The sequence below is a fragment of the Oncorhynchus tshawytscha genome, linkage group LG33 (assembly GCF_018296145.1).
Source record: "Oncorhynchus tshawytscha isolate Ot180627B linkage group LG33, Otsh_v2.0, whole genome shotgun sequence".
NCBI lineage: Eukaryota > Metazoa > Chordata > Actinopteri > Salmoniformes > Salmonidae > Oncorhynchus > Oncorhynchus tshawytscha.
Window position 1 is genome coordinate 9,413,643 of NC_056461.1, and position 26,982 is coordinate 9,440,624.

Genomic DNA, 26,982 nt, shown 5'->3' on the forward strand with positions numbered 1-26,982 from the left:
TTCATCTGAAGATGATGCATCGTGCTCTGGGTTGTATTCTTCCCCATCTTCTTCTTCATCTGAAGATGCATCATGCTCTGGGTTGTATTCTTCCCCATCTTCTTCTTCATCTGAAGATGCATCATGCTCTGGGTTGTATTCTTCCCCCATCTTCTTCTTCATCTGAAGATGAGGCATCATGCTCTGGGTTGTATTCTTCCCCATCTTCTTCCTCAGATACCTCCTCCTCTTCTAAATCATTGTTCTCTTGCTCCTCTTGGACATCTGAAAAATTCAAATCTACGACCTGTTGGGCACTGAAACATGCACTCATGGCTTCAGCAAAGAGAGAACTGGGGGGGACTGTCATCTGCAGCACCTTTATAGCTTCTGACTGCATTCCCCATTAGTAAATAACGCTTTCAAGACATGTTTATTTTGTCTGAAATCTTGTTTATTTTGTCTGAAATCTTGTTTATTTTGTCTGAAATCTTGTTTATTTTGTCTGAAATCTTGTTTATTTTGTCTGAAATCTTGTTTATTTTGTCTGAAATTGTTTTTATTTTGTCTGTGAACTTGAGTCATGTGTGGGGTCGTGGAGGGGAGCTGCTGCACATGCACAAGGAGGTTTTAGTTTTGTCTGAGTTTAATCAGTAGCACACATAATCTCAATTTCTGTGTGTGTGTGTGTGTGTGTGTGTGTGTGTGTGTGTGTGTGTGTGTGTGTGTGTGTGTGTGTGTGTGTGTGTGTGTGTGTGTGTGTGTGTGTGTGTGTGTGTGTGTCATGTGGTGTTTCTGGCTTGTAAATTCATTTATAACTGCCGGGTCAGAAATGACCCTAAGACAATCTTTGTACCCTGGTGGTGTACAGATTTGATGGAAATATGAACAAAGGCGATGTTTCACTTTTTCTAATGTCGGGGTCATCGAATTTCAAGTTGAAAAAATATTTAATTTAGGGGGTTTTCTCCGCTGTTAAACATAGGGGTCATTTTTTACCCTTAAAACAACACAAGGGCCGGTGACATAATAAGGGATCATAGCTTTCACCTGGATTCGGCTGGTCTACGTCATGGAACGAGCAGGTGTTCCTATTGTTTTGTACACTCGGTCTAGGTCCAATATCTTCTCTACATCATTTACATCTGGTTTTAGTCTTTTAACGTGACACTGAAAGCATTTTTCCATCCCAAAAATGTACGTGACAAAATAAAGAAATAAAATGCTTAGGCGGTCCGCAGGAGCATTTTAATGGAAGAAAAATCTCTGGTACAGTCCTGCTGGAGGATTCATCACACACACACACGCACGCACACAAACACACAAAGACTCTTCTCTGCAACCTGAGCTCCCCGATGGATAGAACTGATGGGACGATGACTGACTGACGTTGATGACATCACCCATTAGGTCGGCCCAGACCCCATACTGACGACATAACCCAGGAGGATAACTGAGATTCCTGTGATACCACCAGAGATGATTTGGATGGTGTCATCGTTCTTGGTAGCAGAATGAGATATGGCTAGGTAGTTGGAACGTGGGAGAAGAGGAGTGGGGAAGTGGAGGAGAAAACGATGAACTGGTGAGGCGTGTATGGCTACGGTGGGATAGTAGGATAGCAAGAAGAGGAGGAGGGAAGCAGAGAAGTGGAGGAGGCGGTCATCACGAAACCTACAGTACAACCGTAGATAGAGAGAAGATAACAAGTGAGAGAGCGGAGGAGTGAATAACGAGCCTATACATGGCCCGTGTTGCTATTGAAAGAAATCAGTTAGGATTCCCCCGAAGCCTGCTCTTTGGCTCCACTATAGCCTAGTTAGGGTCCTATATGCATGTGTTTAAATGTGTGTGCGCGAGAGATGTTCAGAGGTCATTGAAACTCTACTCGCACACCTGTCTCCCTCCAGTTACCAGTAGCATCAAGGAATGAGATTGAGGGAGAGAGAATAAAGGAAAGGAGGATATTGAGAGATGAATGGTGGGAGAAGGAGGGCGCGAGGGAGATGGGGGAAGTGTGGGGGAAGGAGACGATAGAGGGGGATAGGGGACAGTAGCAAAGGGGCATTGGCAGAAGTAACAGACAGCTTCTCTCTAGGGACAGAAAGCCCTGTTCCGCACACACATCTGCACAGTGAGCAAAAAAAACATACGCCCGCCTGATAGAACATGTAGCACAGGTACATGGACTTCTTCCAGCCTGGGGGGTTTCCATGGGGATTGGACGTCGACATGGAGAATGTTCAAGAGCCTTGCCTTCAGCTTGGGGAGATAACACAAGTCTTCAGGTCTCGGGCAAGGTGACTCGTCTTGTGAGCGCGCTTTACCGAATCGTCTTTGTTAGACATGATTGAGTTGGGAGGCCGTTTGAAACAGTAGGCCGACACACATTATGTTGAAAGGGCTTATTAATCATTGCTAATAGTGATTATTAATAACTTATGTGTTGCCCTTGAGATACATAGTTACACAACATTCTCTGTATAAAGAATATCTGGGGGCAGAGGGAGAGGGAGGATGGGATGAAAGGAGAGGAGAGGTATGGACAGAGTACAGAGGAGGTATATAAATAGAGTGATAGAGGAGGGTGTGAGAGAGAGAGAGAGAGCCCACAGATGATGCCATCTGTTCATAAGAGTTGGTCATGCCTGGGTGGAATAGCACCTGCTTCTGACACCACATACGACCCAGATGGGACTCTGTGCCTGGAACCCTGAACAATGGCATGAGGACGGTGTGAGTCAAGAACCAAAGGCTTTAGAACCGAAAGCTTTAGAACCCAAGGCTTTCGAACTTAATGTGTGTTTGTTTAGTAGTTGAGTGCAATGTTCCCTCTAAGCTGCAACTCCTCGGGACTGCTGCACAGGAGAAATATCAGCCCGCGCAGAGACACATGAGGTTGAACTTCCCTGAACTTTATAGAGTTTTCCCTGTTAATTAACACTTTCAATGTTTCCCTTTACTGTGGGAATTGTTATCGGATCAATGCAATATTAGCCACTTTCAATGCAACATACTAAAACAAAACGAACTATGCAAGACTTAGTATGCAAACTATGCAAGAGATGCAGTCTAAGTCACTGCATCTGATTGCAAGAGGTGTCACTTCAGTCCCTGGTTCGAATCCAGGCTGAATCACATCTGGCTGTGATTGAGAGGCCCATGGGCCGGTGCACAATTGGCCCAGCTTCTTCCGTGTATGGAGGGTAGGCCGTCATTGAAAATAAGAATTTGTTCTTCACTGACTTGCCTAGTTAAATAAACAATGTAAATAAATAAAATGCAAAACTAACTATGCAAGAGATTTTATTGTAGGCAGAACGCATCGTAGTAGGATTCTATTGCATTGACAGGTACGACACAGACCAGTGCGCCATAACCAATCAGAGCTGCAGTAGGCCTATATGCAAATAGACCATTGCCATATATGGATTTGTGCCGTTCTCTTTGAACTGGACCGTTTTACAACATGAGCGGTCATGATTATTATGTGCTTGTTTTGAGATCAAAGTGAGACCTGTAGCCACATTTGTTTACATTCTTTGCTAGTTAATGAGTTATTATCCCAGTTATAGATCATTTGTAGTCAGCAATGTGGGAGGGATTGCTTACAAGATCACCAAATGTGTACATTTCTAGCCAGTAGTGAAAAAAGTACCCAATAGACATACTTGAGTAAAAGTAAAGATACCTTCATAGAAAATGACTCGAGTAAAAGTAAGTCACCCAGTAAAATACTACTGGAGTAAAAAAGTATTTGGTTTTAAATATACTTAAGTATCAAAAGTACATGTAATTGCTAAAATATACTTAAGTATCAAAAGTAAAAGTATAAATCATTTCATATTTCTTATACTAGCAAATCAGATGGCACAATTTTCATGTTCTTTCAATGTACAGATAGCCAGGGGCACACTCGAAAACTCAGTCATGCTTTATGGATGAAACATTTGTGTTTTGTGAGTCCACCAGATCAGAGGCAGTAGGGATGACCAGGGATATTCTCTTGATAAGTGTGTGAATTAGACAATTTTCCTGTCCTGTATTCAAAATGTAACTAGTACTTTTGGGTGTCAGGGAAAATGTATGCGGTAAAAGTTATCCAAAATATAAATAGTCAAATAAAGTACAGATACCTCCAAAAATGACTTAAGTAGTACTTTCAACTATTTTTACTTGAGTACTTTACCCCACTGTTTCTAGACATCTTTGAAAAGCAAGTCAGGTCAAGAGCTTTTTTTATGTCTTAAAGGGGAAGTGTTGTATTTTGAGACAGGCTTGAATAAGCTAAGTAGCCAATAGGCAGAGGGTAGCATCATTTGCCTGATTCTCTGTATTAATGGTATGTGAGTAATAATAAATTGTATTTTGGAAAGTGGTCTCTTGCATATAGACAGCTCTCTCCCTCTTTCTTTCCCTCTTTCTTTCCCTCTCTCTCTCTCTCTCTCTCTCTTTCTTTCCCTGTCTCTCTCTCTCTTTCCCTCTTTCTTTCCCTCTCTCTCTTTCTTTCCCTGTCTCTCTCTCTCTCTCTTTCTTTCCCTGTCTCTCTCTCTCTCTCTCTTTCTTTCCCTGTCTCTCTCTCTCTCTCTTTCTTTCCCTGTCTCTCTCTCTCTTTCCCTCTTTCTTTCCCTCTCTCTCTTTCTTTCCCTGTCTCTCTCTCTCTTTCTTTCCATGTCTCTCTCTCTCTCTCTCTTTCCCTCTTTCTTTCCCTCTCTCTCTTTCTTTCCCTGTCTCTCTCTCTCTCTCTCTCTCTCTCTCTTTCTTTCCCTGTCTCTCTCTCCCTCTTTCTTTCCCTCTTTCTTTCCCTCTCTCTCTCTCTCTCTCTCTGTCTCTCTCTCTTTCTTTCTTTCCCTCTCTCTCTCTCTCTCTCTCTCTCTCTCTCTGTCTCTCTCTCTCTCACACACACACACACACACACACACACACACACACACACACACAGCGATGTGTTGAACACTGTGTCAGGAACATGATAATGTGTTACTCAGCTCCACAAGGGTGTGAACCTGATATCTTGTGAGTGTGCGTGGGTGGGTGTATGTGTGTGTGTGTGTGTGCGTGTGAGAGAGAGAGAGAGTTAGTGAATGAGTGCTAGTGAGTCTGTGTGTTTCTAGGTTGTGTTTTTTTAAAGCGTTTTAAAGGCATACTGCTAGAAGGTTTCAGGATAGGCCAACAGCATTAGATGTTGTTGTATTTAATTCTCTACAAACCAAATCTCAGAGGCACCGAATACTGACATCAGGATGTAAGAGAGTGAGGTGTTTTCATTCATCTCTGATCAGAACATCCATTGTTGTGTTTTTTGGGGGGGCTTTTCAGACCATGCAGAATATAACGCCTTGGTAATACCAAAACATCCCTACTGTGAGGGAGTGAGTCATCACCATCACAAAGACATTGGTTTAATGGTGTTTGTACAGCATTTTTATCATTCTTTTGTTGTTGGGTAAAATCCTCCTTATTGTCCCTGGTCATTCTATGAATACAGCACTACTTTTTCGACAGAAACCACCGTGTTCCTGTGAGGAGGGTCGGCAGGGTAGCCTAGTGGTTAGCGCGTTGGACTAGTAACCGAAAGGTTGTGTTGGGTTGAGAAACACAGTCAATGTGCACTGTAGTCACACATTCACAATATAGATCTTTGAATGGATTTGCTCCTATACAATATAAAGAGCTCAGCTGAGAAAATGTACTGCAGAGAGTGTCAACTCCACCCATCGAACCTTCATCAGCCACCAGCTAGCATCCTACTCACGAGGAGATGTGGATGATACATGACAACAGGTGTGCCTGATCTGATACAAATACACTTTTTTCTTCCTCATTGGGTTAAACACTAAAAGGGTTGAGGAAGAAAAAAGAGGAAGAAGGAAGAAGGAAGAAAGAATATTTGTATCAGATCAGGCACACCTGTTGTCGTGTATCATCCACATCTCCTCGTGAGTAGGATGCTAGCTGGCTGCAGACACAACCGACACTATAAGTCCAACGCTGTTTTCCTTATGTCACTGTGAGGATATGGGATTATAGAAAGCAGGTGGTAAGTGGTCCAGTGTTTTTGCAGTGTGGAGTGGAGGGGTTGCTGCTGTTTAGGCAGCAACGCAAGTGATACACTGGCCATGAAGGGCCTGGCTGTGTGTGTGTGTGTGCGAGTGTATGCGTTGGTGTGCGTGTGTGCCTGCGGGCTTGTGTCCACTGTTCTGTTCTTTTTTAGTGCTGGGCACTTGGAGATGTTATTTTAGCATGCGTGGGAGCAGTGTGCCTGTCTCTGCTTTTTTTAAATGTTCTTCTCACTCTCCCTTTTTCATTCTCCCCCTTCTCTCTCTCTCTCTCTCTCTCTCTCTCTCTCTCTCTCTCTCTCTCTCTCCCTTCTCTCTCTCTCTCTCTCTCTCTCTCTCTCTCTCTCTCTCTCTCCCCTCTACCGCTTTCTCTCTCTCTCTCTCTCTCTCCCTCTACCGCTTTCTCGCTCTCTTTCTCTCTCTCTTTTCTCTCTCTCTCTCTCTCTCTCTCTCTCTCTCTCTCTCTCTCTCTCCCTCTACCACTTTCTCTCTCTCTCTCTCTCTCTCTCTCTCTCCCTCTACCGCTTTCTCTCTTTCTCTCTCTCTTTCTCTCCCTCTACCGCTTTCTCTCTTTCTCTCTCTCTCCCTTCTCTTTCTCTCTCTCTCTCTCCCTTCTCCATCTCCCTTCTCTATCTCCCCTTTCTCTCTCTCTCTCTCCCTCTCTCTCCCTCTCCATCTCTCTCTCCCTCTCACTCCCTTTCTCTCCCCCCCTCTATCTCTCTCTCTCTCTCCGTCATGCCTGACTGCCTACCCTTTCTCTACCTCACCCAAAGAGTCTGTGGTCTGCCTGTGTGAGTGTGTGTGTGCATGTGGGTGCATGCAGGTGGTGTGTATGCATGTGGTGTGTGTGCATTCTACCTGTTTGTGTGTGCAATAAAGAGCAGGCTATTGGGCTTGGCTGCTCGTCCTGATGCCAGATCGCCCCAGTAGTCCTGATAACAGTGGAACAGGCAATATAACAGACAGTAGAACAAACAGTAGAACATACAGCAGAACAGACAGTGGAACAGACAGTAGAACAAACAGTGGAACAGACAGTAGAACAGACAGTAGAACGGAGAGTGGAACAGACAATGGAACAGACAATGGAACAGAAAGTGGAACAGACAGCGGAACAGACAGCGGAACAGACAGCAGAACAGACAGCGGAACAGACAGTAGAACAGACAGTGAAACAGACAGTGGAACAGACAGCGGAACAGACAGCGGAACAGACAGCGGAACAGACAGCGGAACAGACAGCGGAACAGACAGCGGAACAGACAGCGGAACAGACAGCGGAACAGACAGCGGAACAGACAGTGGAACAGACAGCGAAACAGACAGCGAAACAGACAGCGGAACAGACAGCGGAACAGACAGCGGAACAGACAGCGAAACAGACAGCGGAACAGACAGCGGAACAGACAGCGGAACAGACAGTGGAACAGACAGCGGAACAGACAGCTGAACAGACAGTGAAACAGACAGTGGAACAGACAGTAGAACAGACAGTGGAACAGACAGTGGAACAGACAGTGGAACAGACAGCGGAACAGACAGCGGAACAGACAGCAGAACAGACAGTGAAACAGACAGTGGAACAGACAGTAGAACAGACAGTGGAACAGACAGCGGAACAGACAGCGGAACAGACAGTAGAACACGGTCAAACTGGACAGTTTCCTGCTCCACAGAGGCCCTAACACAGCCACACTCTCCAGACATAGTCACTAGACACACAGGGAAGAAAGGTTTTCAGGCGCTTCCCTTTGAGTTCCTCAGTCCTGCAGGTTTTTGCTTATCCGTGTAATGTTATACCAGGCTAAAACAGGTCCTAACACAGCCACACCACATTCACTAGACACACAGAGAAGAAAGGCTACCTGGGAGCTCGGAGCTGTCTCTCTCTTTGCTCCAGCTTAAGCGTGCACAGCAGGCCCTCCAGTTCCTCAGTCCCACTGGTTTGCATTTCTCCCCGGACACCGGACCGGCTGCAGGAGAGCCCTAACATAGAATGAGTCAAAAAAATACAATTATTCTCAGTGCTAAAAGCAGCACTAGTGTAAAGACTACATATCACCTGTAGTCTCACTCTCTTTTACACTTTCTTTTTCTCTCTCCGTTTCTCTAGGTGAAGTTGACTCCACACAACCCTCCCCCTCTCAAGCCGTAGGGGACACAGACATAGACTCATCCCGAGGGAGAAGTTCCGTGGTTGGGTTAGTGCCCGGGGCGGGGATGGGTGCCACTGGTGATCTGCTCGAGTCATTCCTGGCCCAGAAGGATCGTCTCCTCTACCAGACAAGGGGGGTGGTCCTGCCCTCTGCTCAGCCCCAGGACCTGCTGCCTCTCCTGGGCAGAGGACTGAGCGTGAGGGGCCTGTCTGGTGGTCTCTCTATGGATCAGCAGGATCTGTTGAAGAGGATAGGATCCCTAGTCTCACAGCCCCACGACAGTGGACCCCTCCTCCCGTCACAGCCCTCCCAATCCGACAACAACCCCATCCCTTCCTCCTCCCAGCCCGGGACACACACATCCACATACACACCGCTGGGACAGCGAGATGAGGTCACCGCTATCGTCATGGCGACCATGGCTGCAGACACACCTTCACCAGGTATATGTTAGAGAATGTTCTCAATGTTAGAGAACACCTTGTCCTTTTTACAGAAAGCAGTTGTTTACCTTTCTCTGACTGAAGACATAGATGTGCTTATCTCACCAGCATCCTGGATTACGCTGTGAAAATAAATTGCTTTTCCAATATTTTTCCAGTATTGTTTGTCATCTCCGCTCCTCACCTCCTCTGTCCCCTTCCTCTCCTCTCATTCCCTCCTCCTCTCCTCCCCCTCTCCTAAACTCTCTCTCCAGATGTGTCCGGCTGTATGGTGAATTTCTCCGACCCAGAGGGATACATAGACTCTTCTGACGACCCCCCTCTACCAGATGGAACATACCTACACTGTACATACACCGTCACTGTGTACACAGGCTATGGAGTCGAGCTACAGGTAAACAAACACCCACAGGGTTCGTATAGTCATGAAGAAAAAACAACTGGTCCAGGTGTGGAAAAGTCATGGAAATTAATTTCATAATGTCTGTTAATGTCATTTATTTAGGCACAGTTTTTAAATATTTTATCAATCAAATAAAAAATCAACATGTCAGCCAGGATCGGAATGAGACGAGCGCATTCTATGTTTGCGCGCATCACCAGCATGTGTACGAGACGAGTGGGCCGCTGCTCAAGGAGATAGTTGGGACATTGTAGCAGCAGGTAAACCTATAAAATATGATAGAGAACAGACAATTCAAAACGTACATATTGTATCCTCGATTAACTGTTCAGCTATAATTAGCATGTATAAAAAAACAACGTTCTACGTCGGCTCGCGAACAAAGTTGATTAGCTTTTTGGAATGATTCATATGATTCATTTAAATCATTATTTTTGACGAAATGAACAATTCACCTCTCCGTTGTATTAGTTGGGATTCGGTTATATCGTGGTGAATCGAACCATAAGAATCAAATGAATAATTTGTGAATCAGTCCATTTTTTTAAACATTTATTTAACCAGGCAAGTCAGTTAAGAACAAATTCTTATTTTCAATGACGTCCTAGGAACAGTGGGTTAACTGCCTGTTCAGGGGCAGAACGACAGTTTTGTACCTTGTCAGCTCGGGGAATTGAACCTTTCGGTTACTCGTCCAACGCTCTAACCACTAGGCTACCCTGCCGCCCCATAAAATGTTAGATGTAGCCTTTTGGATTCTGTGCCTTCAAAACTCGTTTTGTGCATACTTCCAGTTGATTTGTCTAATCTATTGTATGGGGACATTGCATCTCAATAGCCTGCAATGTAAACACTTCTAAGGTAGCTAAGATAAACACATTATGACTAAACTAGAAAAGGTACATTCCCAGAATAACATTTGTGGGCTTGCATCAGCTGAATACCAATATTTGTAGCCTACCATAGCCGTTTGCTCTAAAATATAATGAATGAGAGAATTTTTCAAAAGGCATACAAATGACTTGGTTGTATTGTTGCAATGTAATACATCAAGGGTGGTCAGCCATCATCCAGGAAAGCTAATGGGTGTGTAGGCTTTTATTCCAGTCTCCCTCTTAACAAACCACCTTTTTAAAAATTAAATTAGCTGCTCAACCAGACCTTTGATAAACTGGCTCTGGTGTGTTTTAGCAGGGCTTGATCAAAAGCCTTTACACACTCTTCAGGCTGAGCGTTGACCACACATGTGTTTTATACAGGTATTCTACTTTGTGTGTGTGTGTGTGGGGGGGGGAGGGGGTGCTTTACACAATGGCAGGAGACGGTACATGGGATCAAAGAGCAGTCACCCAGTGTCGATACCACATCACGCTTACTTTTTGATACATACATAGAGACACCGGCAGTTGTTGATCATGGAAATGTGGTTAAAAGTCATGGAGAAGTCATGAAATTCCATCCGTCACAATGTGTATAAATCCTGTATACATTCACACTCACAAACACGCGCCACCCAATTATATGTGATAAAGTGAAAATCTGAGGCTGTAGTCTACAGTCCGAGACAGCAGAATATTTTTTTGACAGGGGGTGCTGGATAATTTTTTTAGCCTGAATTAGATAGGCTATGTTTCGGCACATAATTTACCCAATTTTATTTTTTAGGCTATTTGTTCGTCAACTTTTCTAGAATTAGATACATTAAACTTCTCTGCTGTCATTGTATGTTGCCCTAAAAGACTAAATAAATACTTACCAGAATAATGTCATAAATCGATAGAATGAATGCTTCAATATAGTTGACATGGGTACATTTTTCTCTGTGATCTCTACTTTTTTTTCAAGGAGGAAATACGTTTAGGGACCGGGGATAAAATACAATAACAAAAAAAGACAGAAAAGATTTTCTGTGCAAAATTTCCAATTGATATCAGTTTGACCGGTTGTACGGAAATAGAAAGTTGTCAATGACCCAACATGTTTCTGATAAGATTTCAGCTTGGATCCATATTTGATGTGTTTGAAATGCTATCAGATTTTATGACGCTGATAAAAACTGCACATTCACATTCTCTCAAGATGATGAAAGAAATCCTATTTCTCCACTCCTGTTCCCGAGTAAAAATGTTGCCTACATTTGGAGTATAATTTCACTGCATGAAATGTATAATTCTGCAGGAATTTATAGTAATACCTCAATCAGACCGACAGTATATTTGCAAAGTTGTAAATTCGTCATTGTAAATTCTGCAGGTAAACTTTTTTCATGATGTAATCCAACATTTTAGTGGATATGTGTGCAACAACAACAAAATTGTGGGTATTTCTGTCAATTCTCTGCATACAACTTGATGCATACCTTCGATACTTCCAACATATGCACCACACAGAAAGCAACTGACTCTGCAACGCAGCGTTCCATTGGAAATGAATGTACTTCTGGTGTACCAATATACTGTCGGTCTGATGGAGGCGTGAGAGGTTACAGACCTACTTTCAGTGTCCAGATTTCAGTTTCCATCTTACAAATCCGAACAGTAAGCTACAGTTCCCTTGACGTGCCATTTGCCTATTTGAAGTCCCTGTCTTGTGACTGTTGAATTTGTAAAGCGCCTCACAATCGTCACACATTACACAGCGGCACCGCTATCATCCTCTTTCACCAATTCTTTCCTAAACATGAATTTTCAATTATATCTTTATTTTCAACTCTCCGCAGCTTTTCTCTTATTAAATTCAACTCCAACATTGTCCTTTTTGCCCGAGTCGATCGACGTTAACTTTTTCTGTAAGGTATTTAAGATATTGTTTTCTCTTTATTCAACCCCCCCGGCCTTCACCCTTCCACCCACCCTTCATCCACCCTTCATCCACCCTTCCTCCCACCCTTCATCCACCCTTCCACCCACCCTTCATCCACCCAGTATTTCATGACCCTAAACCCACCCGCCCCGCGGATATAACCGCAGGGACTTCGGGTTAGGAGTCAACCCGTGCAACAATAATTCACGAACGCATCCACACACACACACACACACACACACACACACACACACACACACACACACACACACACACACACACACACACACACACACACACACACAGCATGTACACACACACACACACACACACACACACACACACACACACACACACAGACACACACACACACACACACACACACACACACACACACACACACACAGACACACACACACACACACACACACACACACACACACACACACACACACACACACACAGACACACACACACACACACACACACACAGACACACACACACACACACACACACACACACACAGACACACACACACACACACACACACACAGACACACACACACACACACACACACACCAGTGGAGGCTGCTGAGGGGAGGGCGGCTCATAATAATGGCCGGAACGGAGTAAGTGGAATGGCATCAAACACATAGAAACCATGTGTATATATACACTGCTCAAAAAAAGAAAGGGAACACTTAAACAACACAATGTAACTCCAAGTCAATCACACTTCTGTGAAATCAAACTGTCCACTTAGGAAGCAGCACTGATTGACAAATTTCACATGCTGTTGTGCAAATGGAATAGACAACAGGTGGAAATTATAGGCATTTAGCAAGACACCCCCAATAAAGGAGTGGTTCTGCAGGTGGGGACCACAGACCACTTCTCAGTTCCTATGCTTCCTGGCTGATGTTTTGGTGAATGTGGCTTTTCACTCTAGTGGTAGCATGAGACGGAGTCTACAACCCACACAAGTGGCTCGGTAGTGCAGCTCATCCAGGATGGCACATCAATGCGAGATGTGGCAAGAAGGTTTGCTGTGTCTGTCAGTGTAGTGTCCAGAGCATGGAGGCGCTACCAGGAGACAGGCCAGTACATCAGGAGACGTGGAGGAGGCCGTAGGAGGGCAACAACCCAGCAGCAGGACAACTACCTCCGCCTTTGTGCAAGGAGGAGCAGGAGGAGCACTGCCAGAGCCCTACAAAATGACCTCCAGCAAGCCACAAATGTGCATCTGTCTGCTCAAACGGTCAGAAACTGATTCCATGAGGGTGGTATGAGGGCCCGACGTCCACAGGTGGGGGTTGTGCTTACAGCCCAACACCGTGCAGGACGTTTGGCATTTGCCAGAGAACACCAAGATTGGCAAATTCGCCACTGGCACCCTGTGCTCTTCACAGATGAAAGCAGGTTCACACTGAGCACATGTGACAGACGTGACAGAGTCTGGAGACGCCGTGGAGAATGTTCTGCTGCCTGCAACATCCTCCAGCATGACCGGTTTGGCGGTGGGTCAGTCATGGTGTGGGGTGGCATTTCTTTGGGGGGCCGCACAGCCCTCCATGTGCTCGCCAGAGGTAGCCTGACTGCCATTAGGTACCGAGATGAGATCCTCAGACACGTTGTGAGACCATATGCTGGTGTGGTTGGCCTTGGGTTCCTCCTAATGCAAGACTTTGCTATACCTCATATGGCTGGAGTGTGTCAGCAGTTCCTGCAAGAGGAAGGTATTGATGCTATGGACTGGTCCGCCCGTTCCCCAGACCTGAATCCAATTGAGCACATCTGGGACATCATGTCTCGCTCCATCCACCAACGCCACGTTGCACCACAGACTGTCCAGGAGTTGGCGGATGATTTAGTCCAGGTCTGGGAGGAGATCCCTCAGGAGACCATCCGCCACCTCATCAGGAGCATGCCCAGGCGTTGTAGGGAGGTCATACAGGCACGTGGAGGCCACACACACTACTGAGCCTAATTTTGACTTGTTTTAAGGACATTACATCAAAGTTGGATCAGCCTGTAGTGTGGTTCTCCACTTTAATTTTGAGTGTGACTCCAAATCCAGACCTCCATGGGTTGATAAATTTGATTTCCATTGATTATGTTTCTGTGATTTTGTTGTCAGCACATTCAACTATGTAAAGAAAAAAGTATTTAATAAGAATATTTAATTCATTCAGATCAAGGATGTGTTATTTTAGTGTTCCCTTTATTTTTTTGAGCAGTGTATTTGATACCATTCCACCCATTCCGCTCCAGCCATTACCACGAGCCTGTACTCCCCAATTAAAGTACCACCAACCTCCTGTGGCACACACACCGATCTGTGTTGCAATAGTTGACTCTGTGGTGATCTCACTCTGACCCCTAGTGGTGTCTGCTGGAACAGCACCCTGTCCTCCACACAACACTGGGGCTGTTCCAGGTCCTCTTTTTTTGCAGTCATGCTGCACATATTAGAATATTTCTGTATCGTAGCAATCTTGGTTCATGAGATGTTAAACTCTTTCACACTGTCTTTCTCCACCCCCCCTCTCTTTCACTCTCTCTTTCTCTCTCTCCCTCTCTCCTTCTCTCCATGCCTCTCTCCCTCTGTCTCTCTCCATCTCTCAGGTGAAGAGTGTGAATCTATCAGAGGGAGAGCAGCTGTCAATCAGAGGGGTGGATGAGGGTGGGGCCTTGCTAGTTCTGGCCAATCACACGCTTCTGGTGGAGGGTCAGGTGATCCGCAGTCCGACCAATACCATCTCAGTATACTACCGCTCCTTGCCTGAGGGGGGCATGGGCATGTTCCAGCTGCACTACCAGAGTGAGTACATGCATGCACACACACAAACACACACACACACACACACACACACACACACACACACACACACACACACACACACTTTTCATGTTTTGAAATCAAAGCCTTCATTAAGTCCTCAGGTGCTGTTGATTCTCTGTCTACCTGATCTGTTAATTGCCTCCCCACTTAATATTGTTTTGTAATCAATTAGCACTGTGACTGGATGTGTCATATCAATTAGCTGATTGGAACTCTGATTCATTGGTTCATCTCATCTCAGCCCTTTGATAGTGTAGATGTGTGTGCACATGATTGTGTGGTTGTTTGTGTTTGTATGTGTCATCAGTAATGTCTCCCTATCTCATCTCACCCCTGTGAACTCTCCGGCTGCAGTCAGAGAGAACACTTAAAAGACACACCCTATCCCCTCAGCCCTCAAATTAAGTGGACACATCTGATGACGTATCATGACGTCTGACGAGTATGTACTTGCAGAGCGAGGGAGGAAGGAATGAATTTTAAATGGACCACCCTTGGCTGGAAATTCGTCACTCCTTCATCCCGCGATGATTGTGTTTTCAGACACCAGTAGCTTGTGGGTGCTTTATATGCGCTACAGTCAATTATGAGTGCATGTCTACTTACATTAAATATATAATTATTCATTTACGCCTACTGTATGATCGCTAGAAAATTAATTAGCTAACTAACGTTAGCCTGCCTAGCTGGAACATGTTTTATTTCTACAATTTCCAAAAGATAACCAAACAACACACATTTACATTTTATGAGACGTGTTGGTGCCGTCATGTGCATTAGCAGCTTTCTACATCCGACGTGAACATTATTGTTCACTCGCCAACTCGACTAAAAACGAGGGCTGAGGGTCTTGCGTTGCAAACGTCCCTTGCTTGGCTAATCATTTGGACCTTCCTCCAGGATTCCCCCGAGGGCATAAGGCGAGGAGGGTAAGTGGACGAGGGTGTGTCTTTTATGAGTATGAACCGCAACCTCTGTGTCAGTTCAGATGTGACAGGGCTGGACAAAGATGGTGGATAAATGAAGATAGTTCACTCGTTTACCATTGAAAAAGAAATGGTCAGTTCCGGTCTGCTTAACGGGGTAGTTCTCCCATAGATGCCAATGCAATAGCTTAGTTCATTGACTGTAATGTAACCAGAAGAAATTAGGGAGTGAGGTGCCTCGCTTCCTCCTGCGTCTCTGGATAGATGAAGTCAACGTGGCATGAAAACCATATCTATTATCCTGTCCTGTCCTCTATCTATTATTCTGGCCTGTCCTCCATCTATTATTCTGGCCTGTCCTCTCCATTATCTATTACTCTGCCTTGTCCTCTCCTTTATCTTTATTCTGGCCTGTCCAGTCATCTCAGATCAAATTAGAACAGGAAGCCAACTGTGGAACAGAATAGCATAACATATGATGGGAGAGAATGACAGAATGGAAATCTCTGTCTTTCCCTCTCTCATTCTCCCCCCTCCCTGCCCCTCTCCCCCCCTGCCCCTCCCCCCCCCCCCCTGCCCCTCTCCCCCTGACAGTATTCCGACTGAGCTGTGCCCTGCCGAGGAGGCCTCATTTTGGGGAGGTGTCAGTGCTGGACCTGCTGCCAGGGGGCACTGCCCGCTTCCACTGCCATATGGGATACCACCTGCAGGGGGCAGTGGCACTCACCTGCCTCAATGCATCTCTGCCTGTCTGGAGCAGCAAGGAGCCCAGCTGTAGAGGTAGGGAGGAGAGGGAGAGACACATGCAGATGCAGGGACACACACATACATATTCACACACACACATCTCAATGCATGCCGCTGTCTGGAGCAACAACATGCCCAGCTGCAGAGCTGGGGAGACACAAACACACACACACACATATAATAATCACCTCTCTCCCTCCATAGCACTATGTGGGGGCTCAGTGAAGAACGCTACAGTAGGGAGGGTCCTGTCTCCCTCTCCCCGCCTGGGGCCCGATGCCACCCAGGACCGTTCCTGCTCCTGGTCCATGGAGGCCCCCACAGCACAGAGACTACACCTGCACCTGGAGAGACTGGCCCTTGGACCCACCGAAAGGTCAGAGAGAGAGGGAATGTGTTTGAGCTTTGAATGTGTAAATTATAATTGTGCTGTAATCAACTTTGGAAATGGATCAAATCTTCAAGTTGTTTATAGGTCTGCATATCCCAACAATCTGGGACCCATAAAGTGTTCCAATGAAATTTCTCCCCCCAGACTTGTGTTATGGAGCGGTCTGGACGCTGGGTCTGTGGTGCTGTTTGACTCGGGGCGGGGTGGTCCAATACCGTTTGAAGGGGTGATCAGTGAGGGTCCAGCAGTCAGGGTACAGTTCATCACTGACCAACCTAACCATAATACAGGCTTCAACATCCGCTATGAGGGTAAGAGCACACAAACCAGATGAAACATTTCATCATATTCTCCAACCTTTCTGTCTAACCTCCTCTCTGCTCTCTCGTTTCCCTCTCCCGTCTCTCTCTCTCTCTCTCTCTCTCCCTGCAGCGTTTAAGCGTGGCCATTGTTATGAGCCCTACCTGCAGAATGGTAACTTCAGCACCACTGACCAGGCCTACGGTGTTGGCGCTGTGGTGCAGTTCAGCTGTGATACTGGTCACTCTCTGGAGCAGGGGCCGCCAGTCATAGAGTGTATCAACGCCAGAGACCCCTACTGGAACGACACGGAACCACTCTGCAAAGGTGTGTGTGTGTGTGTGTGTGTGTGTGTGTGTGTGTGTGTGTCTATGTAGACTTCTGAAAATCCTATGGTGCTATTTTCTTTCACATTGAGAGTTCTGATATCAGGCTGTGAGGCGTTTATCTTTAATGATACAATTTGACAACAGAGTTTAATGTGAAAATATACAGTTCCTTTTTTATTTAGTATTTTTAAATTGGGATATCTCCCCCCTCTCACTCGCTCCTCTCCCTCCGTCTCCAGCCCTGTGTGGGGGAGACCTAGCAGGTCCTGGGGGTGTGATCCTGTCTCCCAACTGGCCAGAGTGGTACGGAGAGGGAGAGGACTGCAGCTGGAGGATACATGTAGGGGAGGACAAATGCGTGCTGCTCGACGTACAGCTGTGAGATATATATACACACACACACACACACACACACATATATACACACACACACATATACACACACACACACATATACACACACACACACACATATACACACATATACACACACACACACACATTAAGATTAGTTCCAACCAAAATGTGACTTTTAACCCCTCCAAAAGACATACACACTAGAGGTCTTCACGGATCCAGCTGTACCCGAATACCGAGACCCAGAATTCTAAGTCATGTCACGGGTCTGGGTTGGATCTGATATGATCGCCACGGGTATCGGGGAAGGCCTATGTGTCATTTTAAATGAGTAATCCGGAAGGATCCATACAGATCCGAACGCGACGGCTGCAGAAGAGAGATAAATTGGATCATTTTATACTGCTGCTCTTGCTTTTCGTGAGAGTGGCGCATAATAGCTTGTTGTTGTTGTCAGCCAATCAGAAGTCATCAAAGCGGCAATGGGCTACAGTGATAGAGCCTCCGGGTTGGGCAAAAGTGAGGAAATATCTAATCAATGGGAGGATGGAATTAAAATGATGGTATGAAAAGTTAAAGGAGAAGCTACAATGACCAGGAGCCAAAAGGTAGGCTGCTACTTCATATTCTGAATGGAGTTGTTGTTGTTTTGTAGGCTAACTGTCATCTCTTCCTCCCTCCTCCCTGTTCCCGTGTCACTCGCTCACACTCACAGTAGCCTAAACACACAGCACGGCCCCTGCTAGAGCGTCCGTCACTTCTCTCTACCTCCTCTCCCTCACACTTTATCTGCTCTGGTTAATAAAGTCTCTTCAAAATGTACTTTTCTGCTACTTCCCTCACTCGGACCGGGTCCGGATCCAACCAGGTCTATGCGGAATGGGTCTAGTTGTCCTCGGATCCATTCAGAACGGGTCTCTCTCTCTAAATATATATTTATGCATATCGGGTCGGATGGGAAATCTCTGTCCATGTCTAAACGACCTCTAATAAACACACGTTTTGGTGAGGTTTAGGGGGCTGCCACACTGTGCATAACAGCAGGCAATGGCATCTAGGATTTGATATGGGACCTGGGATTTGAACTGGCAACCCTCCGGTCACTGGTTCGCCTCTACAACCACTAGGCTACCTGCCTGCCACATACAATCTGCCACACACACATACATACACACACCTGTCAGATTTCTGATGGTAATAGATTGTCAAAGTAGCCAGATGTTACTCATCACCTAGCCTCTGATGTCATCAAGCCCCCAGCATTCCATCTGACTCTTCCAGCGTTTAGTCTCTGTCACCCCTCTGACACCCCTCTGTCACCCCTCTGACACCCCTCTGTCAGCCCTCTGACACCCCTTTACCTCACACTGAGTCAGTGGCCATTTTTTTTTGTTGCATGACAATCTTGGTGGGGCAAACTGTGAAACCGGTGAAGCCACGACCTATTACTCAACAGTACATTAAATGTCAGGGCCGACATAAAGCTGTCCCGGCGGCTGAGCTTTCTTTTCAGCACCGTGAATCCTTACCACCTGCTACACCTGGCTATTAGCGGAGACTCGTCTGGCAGCGAAACTGTTCATTCAGCCTCATTTACTACCTTTTGAAGAAAAACAAAACGGCTGAAACAGCGGACTTTCTTCAATAAATACGGTTTCTACTGACTCCTCGTGGATTTGTGTAACTCGATAAGAACCGCCTTCTCCTTCATTAATAACGAATGCCAACATGACTTTTGAACCACACGCAAACATTATTACATTTATGTTCAGTAAATTCATCATGTTGGTTCTCGTATCATTAACACTTCGCTCGAAGTATGAGCAAGTGCACGTGGTTCGTTTCTGCGTTGTGTACTTTTAATTAGGACGCTGCCACAACTGGAGGTCTGCTGGTTGAATTATTTTTATTTGCCCTGCACATGAAGAGACAACACACATTATGTTAACCCTTGGTGCAGTCACAGCTCTCAGGCACCTCGCTAGCTGAAGGTCAGGCAAAAGAGAACAATAAGGGGGTACGGAAATACAGATAACCCGCAATGGGCCAAACCAAAATATACACAATTTTTACAATCACGTGTATGTACAATATAGATATGAAAAAAAGTGTTTGACACCAAAAACTAACATTTGCTATGCAGCTGTAATTATTATTATTATTATTATTATTATTTTTTTTTTAAATCAAATTATTAACATCCCCTCTTGACTTGGCCTAATTGAATTGGTCCTTGTGTGCAACTCGGTGCATAATCTAGGGGAACAACACCACACTGCGATGGGGTATGCCTTCGTTCAGCACTTTCCAAATGGACAGCGACAGAAATCCAGGTTAGACGTCAGTACAGATAAATTCAGCAAGATGTTGAGGCCTCAACTTTACTCTTAATGAAGTCACCCCAGAGAATCACAAAGATCCACTTATAGACATTATACTGAAGCACAGACGGCGCAATGTGAACTGGAATCACATGGGTCTATTACTGTCTATTACTGAACTTTTACTGAACTTTTTGTTGAATACAAATGTTAAATGTGAAGAGATGGTCACTGGTAAACATGGTTACAGACCACTAACGGTTCTGGGGGGGGGGGTGAAATCATTTTTACATAACTCATTTTTTGCTATTGTTCTTTTTTTACATCTGTTATTAGACAGTGGCAACGATGATGATTATGAACATGGTATTTTGCCTGCTAATGCCTGCAATGCAGTGAAGAAAACGATATGACAACAATAATGTCTAATGTAACTGGTCCCTCTAACAGTACAACTGCCCCCCCCCAGTTGAAATGGTCTAGAACCGCCACTGTTACAGACCCAACAACATTATATAGTATCCCCTCCTTTTGGAGAAAAGCACATGAGCTCTTTATGATGAGCAAAGTAAGCAAAACAACTAAATACATCATTCTAACATTGCCTAAAATTATTAATAAGATACTAATGAGAGAGACCTATATACCGTAAGCAATATAACAATTGAGATGTACAAACTATGGCATAAGGGAGAGATGAGTGGATAAGAGGCAAGCCGCAATTTCGGCATGAGCGGGCTGAGATCGACGTAGCCTATATGCCTATTCATTTAGCCACCCAATTTCATGCAAGTGCTATAATTCGGGCGAGCACGTACCTATTCTCTTCCGTTTGTCGGTTGTGAAGGTCATGGCTGTCCTATATGCTTTGTCTGGCTGAGTCAGACGTTTGATTTCCCCAGTACTCTACGTTTAACTGCGTTGGTCTACATGTGATGCACAATTCTCGTGTTTTGAGACCCTTTCAGGCGGATGTTTTAAATCCACAGTCAAATGACCCAGTGACCTCATGGATGGACTGTTGTAAATACATCTTATATTTTATTTATGTCTAGTACCAGTCAAAGGTTTGGACACACCTACTCATTCCAGGGATTATCTTTCTTTCCCTACAGTGTAGAATGATAGTGAAGACATCAAAACTATGGAATCATGTAGTAACCAAAAAAGTGTTAAACAAATCAAAGTATATTTTATATGAGATTCTTCAAAGTAGCCACCCTTTGCCTTGATGACAGCTTTGCACCGGTACTGACTGGTACTGTATATGAACTCAAAATATTTGTTGAAGCCCATAACCATTTGTGTGAGGTGTTGTTTCAAAGTAGATTTGTTTAAGACTACCAATAAACACTGTATGACCCTGATTTGGTGCACTGCAGTAAAAAGTTAAACCCAGACTTGGACCACACACCCACTCCACCGAATTGCAGGCAGGGGAAGCAAAATAGTGATTGCCTTGCGACGCTCACAGTTAGCCACTGCTTCATTCCAAACCACTCATTGTGTCACACCCTGATCTGTTTCACTTGTCCTTGTGCTTGTCTCCACCCCCCTCCAGGTGTCGCCCATCTTCCCCATTATCCCCTGTGTATTTATACCTGTGTTCTCTGTTTGTCTGTTGACAGTTTGGCTTGTTTGTTCAAGAACAACCAGCGTTTTGTGTCTCAGTGCCTGCTTTTTCCAGTTTCTCCTTTCTCGCCCTCCTGGTTTTGACCCTTGCCTGTCCTGACTCCGAGCCCACCTGCCTGCCCCTGAGCCTGCCTGTCGACCTGTACCTTTGCCCAAACTCTGGTTTACTGACCCCTGCCTGCCTTGACCTGTCTATTGCCTGCCCCTGTTGGAACATTAAACTATTGTTTACTCGACGTGGTCTGCATCTGGGTCTTACCTTCATACCTGATACATTGTTGAATTTATGATTTCCGACTTGATTTGTTTTAAATGCTGATGTCCAATGGCCGATGAGCCATCTTCATATGACAAGGCCTGAAAAGCATTGCCAGTAGATTGTCGATGTGATTCATGATGACTGCTTATCTTGCAAGCCAGCCAAGATTTTAAAAGTATGATTTCCAATCAAAGCTACGAGAGAGAAACTCTGCAAAGAAAAGAAACGTCCCTTTTCCAAGAGCCTGTCTTTCAAAGATCATTCGTACAAATCGAAATAACTTCACAGTTCTTCATTGTAAAGGGTTTAAACACTGGTTCCCATGCTTGTTCAATGACCCATAAACAATTAATGAACATGCACCTGTGGAACGGTCGTTAAGACACTAACAGCTTACAGATTTTAGGGAATTAAGGTCACAGTCATGAAAACTTAGGACACTAAAGAGACCTTTCTACTGACTCTGACAAACACCAAAAGAAAGATGCCCAGGGAGGAGGCATGAGGACTGCAGATGTGGCCAGGGCAATAAATTGCAATTTCCGTACTGTGAGACGCCTGAGACAGCACTACAGGGAGACAGGACGGACAGTGGCAGACCACGTCCTCGCAGTGGCAGACCACGTGTAACAACACCTGCACAGGATCGGTACATCCGAACATCACACCTGCGGGACAGGTACAGGATGGCAACAACAACTGCCCAAGTTACACCAGGAATGCACAATCCCTCCATCATTGATCAGACTGTTCGCAATAGGCTGAGAGAGGCTGGACTGAGCTTGTAGGCCTTTGTAAGGCAGGTCTTCACCAGACATCACTGGCAACAACATCAACCATGGGCACAAATCCACCGTTGCTGGACCAGACAGGACTGGCAAAAAAGTGCTCTTCTTTGACAAGTCGCGGTTTTGTCTCACCAGGCGTGATGGTTGGATTCGCGTTTATCGGCGAAGGAATGAGCGTTACACAGAGGCCTGTACTCTGGAGCGGGAGCGATTTGGAGGTGGAGGGTCCGTCATGGTCTGGGGTGGTGTGTCACAGCATCATCAGACTGAGCTTGTTGTCATTGCAGGCAATCTCAATGCTGTGCATTACAGGGAAGACATCCTCCTCCCTCATGTGTTGCCCTTCCTGCAGGCTCATCCTGACATGACCCTCCAGCATGACAATGCCACCAGCCATACTGCTCCTTCTGTGCGTGATTTCCTGCAAGACAGGAATGTCAGTGTTCTGCCATGGCCAGCGAATAGCCCGGATCTCAATCCCATTGAGCACGTCTGGGACCTGTTGGATCGAAGGGTGAGGGCTAGGGCCATTCCCCCCAGAAATGTGTGGGAACTTGCAGGTGCCTTGGTAGAAGAGTGGGGTAACATCTCACAGCAAGAACTGGCAAATCTGGTGTAGTCCATGAGGAGGAGATGCACTGCAGTACTTAATGCAGCTGGTGGCCACACCAGATACTGACTGTTACTTTTGATTTTGACCCCCCTCCCTTTGTTCAGGGACACATTATTCTATTTCTGTTAGTCACACTGTGGAACTTATGTCTCTGTTGTTGAATCTTGTTATGTTCATACAAATATTTACACGTTAAGTTTGCTGTAAATAAACGCAGTTGACAGTGAGAGGCCGTTTCTTTTTTTGCTGAGTTTATAGCGTGATTTGACGTCATTTTTGTCTGTGGCCAATGACATGTGACACGAATGAATGCCAGAATGACATGCAAAACAGGGCAACTCTTTTGTTGTTGTTTAAACAGGTGGGATCAAAAACATGAATGACAGGTCGCCAGTTTGCCATATGGTGCTGATACCATATACACTCATATCATGTGATTTGGGATGTGTTGGATGAGTCCAATTTAAATTCACAATGTTTATGGGCATGACAAAAGTAGGCTACTTATTGCCAAAGCAACGGCCAATTCCACAGGGCAAAATTACCATTAGAAAAATGTGTGATTCAACAACTAGAGATTGAATCAACTATGCACTCTCTCCCTTTATCTCTCTCTCTCTCCCCCCCACTTCAGTCTGAACCTGAGTGACAGTGACATGTTGACCATCCTGGACGGTGATGAAGTCACCACCCATATCCTGGGCCAGTACGTGGGCGGACCCGGGCCCTTCAAGATACAGTCCACGACCCCTGACCTCACCGTGACCTTCCACTCCGACCCCGCCGGCCTCGTCTTCGGCAAGGGAGAGGGCTTCATCATCAACTACATGGGTAAGAGAGGGGGGGTGGAGAAGAGAAGCAGAGAGGGAGGGAAGGAGAAGTAACAAAATGAATTGATAAGAGACGGGAGCCAATATTGGAGGAATAGACGACTCGGATATATGCCTAGTCGGCAGCCGAGTTGAAACGGAGAGTCAGTGAAAGAGAGACAGAGCTAGAGAGATAAAGAGGAGGCTGAGGAAATGAGAGAGACAGTGTAATGTCCCAGACTCCGTCTTTCTGTCTCCTCTCCCTTTTCTCTTCCTCCGCTTAACCCTCCTCTCTCTCTCTCTCTTTCACTCTCTCTCTCTCTGCCCTTATTCAATCACATCCTATTTGTCTCACCGTCCCACTTGGCCTGTGTGCGTGCGGATAAACACACACACACACACACACACGCAATTATTTGGAATGCTCTCCACGTTCACACGAGGAAACACAAACATGCGATCGCATTAGAATATGCACACTCGATCATTCTATGTGGACACTGTACACACCCGCACTTGTATACACTTCTTTCACCAGAAATGTAGAAGGACATGCCTGCAGAAATACATCTGCAACCCTTCTCCTTTGTTATTTTGTGTGAGAATGAATTTGTGTAAATCACAATAAGCATCTCTAAATGTTTGTTTGTGTGTCTCCACAGAGGTCTCCCGTAACGACTCGTGTCCGGACCTGCCGGAGATCCAGAATGGCTGGAAGACCACGTCCCATACTGCCCTGGTGCGGGGCGCTCGCATTACCTACCAGTGTGACCCAGGCTACGACCTGGTTGGACGAGAGACTCTTACCTGTCAGCTAGACCTCACCTGGAGCACACAGCCCCCCTTCTGCGAGAAGAGTGAGTTAGCTAGGGTGGTTGGGGGAGGGTGTGTGTGTGTGTGTGTGATTGAGAGCCTAGTGCAAACCCCACTCTGACACCCATTCTCTTCTCTCTCTCTCTCCCTCCCCCCTTCCCTCTCTTCAGTAATGTATTGTTCAGATCCGGGTCACGTGGAACACTCTACCAGGTCACTGTCCGACCCGAAACTCCTGGTGGGGACCACCATCCAGTACAGCTGCTACCCCGGCTTCATCCTGCAGGGCGGTGCCACACTCACCTGCTACGGACGAGAGCCTGGCACCCCTGTCTGGACGTCCAAACTACCCCACTGTGTCTGTGAGTAGCTGTGTGTATGCATGCGTGCGTAAGTGAATGGATGAGTTTGTGCTACAGTTGGAGTGGGGTTGAGTTGAGCCACCTTAGATCCTAGGAAACCCTACACAAAATGTATCATTTGACCAAAGGAAGTGAAGGAAGGAACCACATGGACAAAGTGGAAAGCAAGTTCGGTCCAAAAAAGGATTTATTGTGTAAGAGGTTTAATGATGGTTGTATATAAACCAAAGTAGATCATTGTAAGATTGTTTTATACATCAGTTGGGGTCTCTGTAAGCTTCAACATGAGGTCCTTACCCTAGCGTGAAAGTGGATCCTTGTAGCTGTGTAGGCTAATATAGTTGAAATGTTTGCCTTGGGCAAAGTTGAGCCAACGGCCATGAGGTAAATACTGCCAATGGCAAGTTGAGTAAGGCATTATCGCAAGGCATTATCGCTGGGATATGAGGTAACAACAGGGCCTGGCTCATGTTAAGTGTGTTAAAAGATGATTCAAATACAAAAAAGCGATTGCTATTGTGCTAAATCCCCTTTTTGAGAAACAAGGATCGAGGTAGTATTTCATTCAGTACAGAAACTTCTGGGTGGCTCAACTTACCCCATACCCAGGGTAGGTTGTGCCAAGAGACCACTTTATTTCTGGACAAGCTATGTCTTCAAAACTGTCATGTTTATATGAATTCCAGGGATATACAACATCCTGAAGTATAAGTAGATATCTTTGTTAGACAGAATACTATATTTCCCTTGACGGAGTGATGCTGAATGTTTAAAGAAAAAGGGGGGCTCTGCCTACCCCACTCTCCCCTAGTGGGGGGCTCTGCTTACCCCACTCTCCCCTAGTGGGGGGCTCTGCTTACCCCACTCTCCCCTAGTGGGGGGCTCTGCTTACCCCACTCTCCCCTAGTGGGGGGCTCTGCTTACCCCACTCTCCCCTAGTGGGGGCTCTGCTTACCCCACTCTCCCCTAGTGGGGGCTCTGCTTACCCCACTCTCCCCTAGTGGGGGCTCTGCTTACCCCACTCTCCCCTAGTGGGGGCTCTGCTTACCCCACTCTCCCCTAGTGGGGGGCTCTGCTTACCCCACTCTCCCCTAGTGGGGGCTCTGCTTACCCCACTCTCCCCTAGTGGGGGGCTCTGCTTACCCCACTCTCCCCTAGTGGGGGGCTCTGCTTACCCCACTCTCCCCTAGTGGGGGGCTCTGCTTACCCCACTCTCCCCTAGTGTGTTTTTCCGGGACGTGAGGCTGCATGTCAACAGTCAGTCACTGTATATTAAACCTGAACAGTACAGTACAGTGCAGTTCTCTCTCTCTCTCTCTCTCTCTCTCTCTCTCTGTAGACCAGAGGCTTATTTTAATAGCGTTTGATGTTGCAGAGGTAATCTGGGATGAACACTTGATCTCTGGCAGAGACGACTCGACGGGGGCTGTCTCTCTCTTTGTCCTGCTGACACCGCTCCCAGCGTGTATGTTCATGGTTATTAAAGTGTGTATGAGTGTGTGTGTGTGTGTGTGTGTATGACAACCTCCTCCTCCTCTCTGCATTCTCATGGTTGTTAATGTGTGTCTATGTGAATGTGCGTGGGGGTGCGTGGGGGTGCGCAGCTGCACGCGTGCGTGCGTGTGTGTGAGCCGTTTAATATGCTAATG

The 26,982-nt window shown here is 45.9% G+C and overlaps 1 protein-coding gene across 2 annotated transcripts in view; it reads left to right on the plus strand.

Moving 5' to 3' along the window:
* The window catches only part of LOC112230863 (seizure 6-like protein), a 52,932-nt gene that overhangs the window by 21,733 nt on the left and 4,217 nt on the right, over nt 1-26,982 (plus strand). Inside the window, exons 1-12 of one of the 2 annotated variants that reach the window (XM_024397197.2) lie at nt 5,909-6,019; nt 8,152-8,637; nt 8,892-9,031; nt 14,470-14,665; nt 16,207-16,392; nt 16,564-16,735; nt 16,895-17,061; nt 17,183-17,377; nt 17,619-17,757; nt 23,984-24,180; nt 24,821-25,015; nt 25,142-25,333. In XM_024397197.2, the coding sequence (XP_024252965.2) occupies nt 8,259-8,637; nt 8,892-9,031; nt 14,470-14,665; nt 16,207-16,392; nt 16,564-16,735; nt 16,895-17,061; nt 17,183-17,377; nt 17,619-17,757; nt 23,984-24,180; nt 24,821-25,015; nt 25,142-25,333 (2,158 nt within the window). In that variant the 5' untranslated portion in view covers nt 5,909-6,019; nt 8,152-8,258. Of the gene's footprint in view, nt 1-5,908; nt 6,020-8,151; nt 8,638-8,891; nt 9,032-14,469; nt 14,666-16,206; nt 16,393-16,563; nt 16,736-16,894; nt 17,062-17,182; nt 17,378-17,618; nt 17,758-23,983; nt 24,181-24,820; nt 25,016-25,141; nt 25,334-26,982 lie in introns of those variants that run through there. The other variant, XM_024397196.2, reaches the window with a different exon arrangement.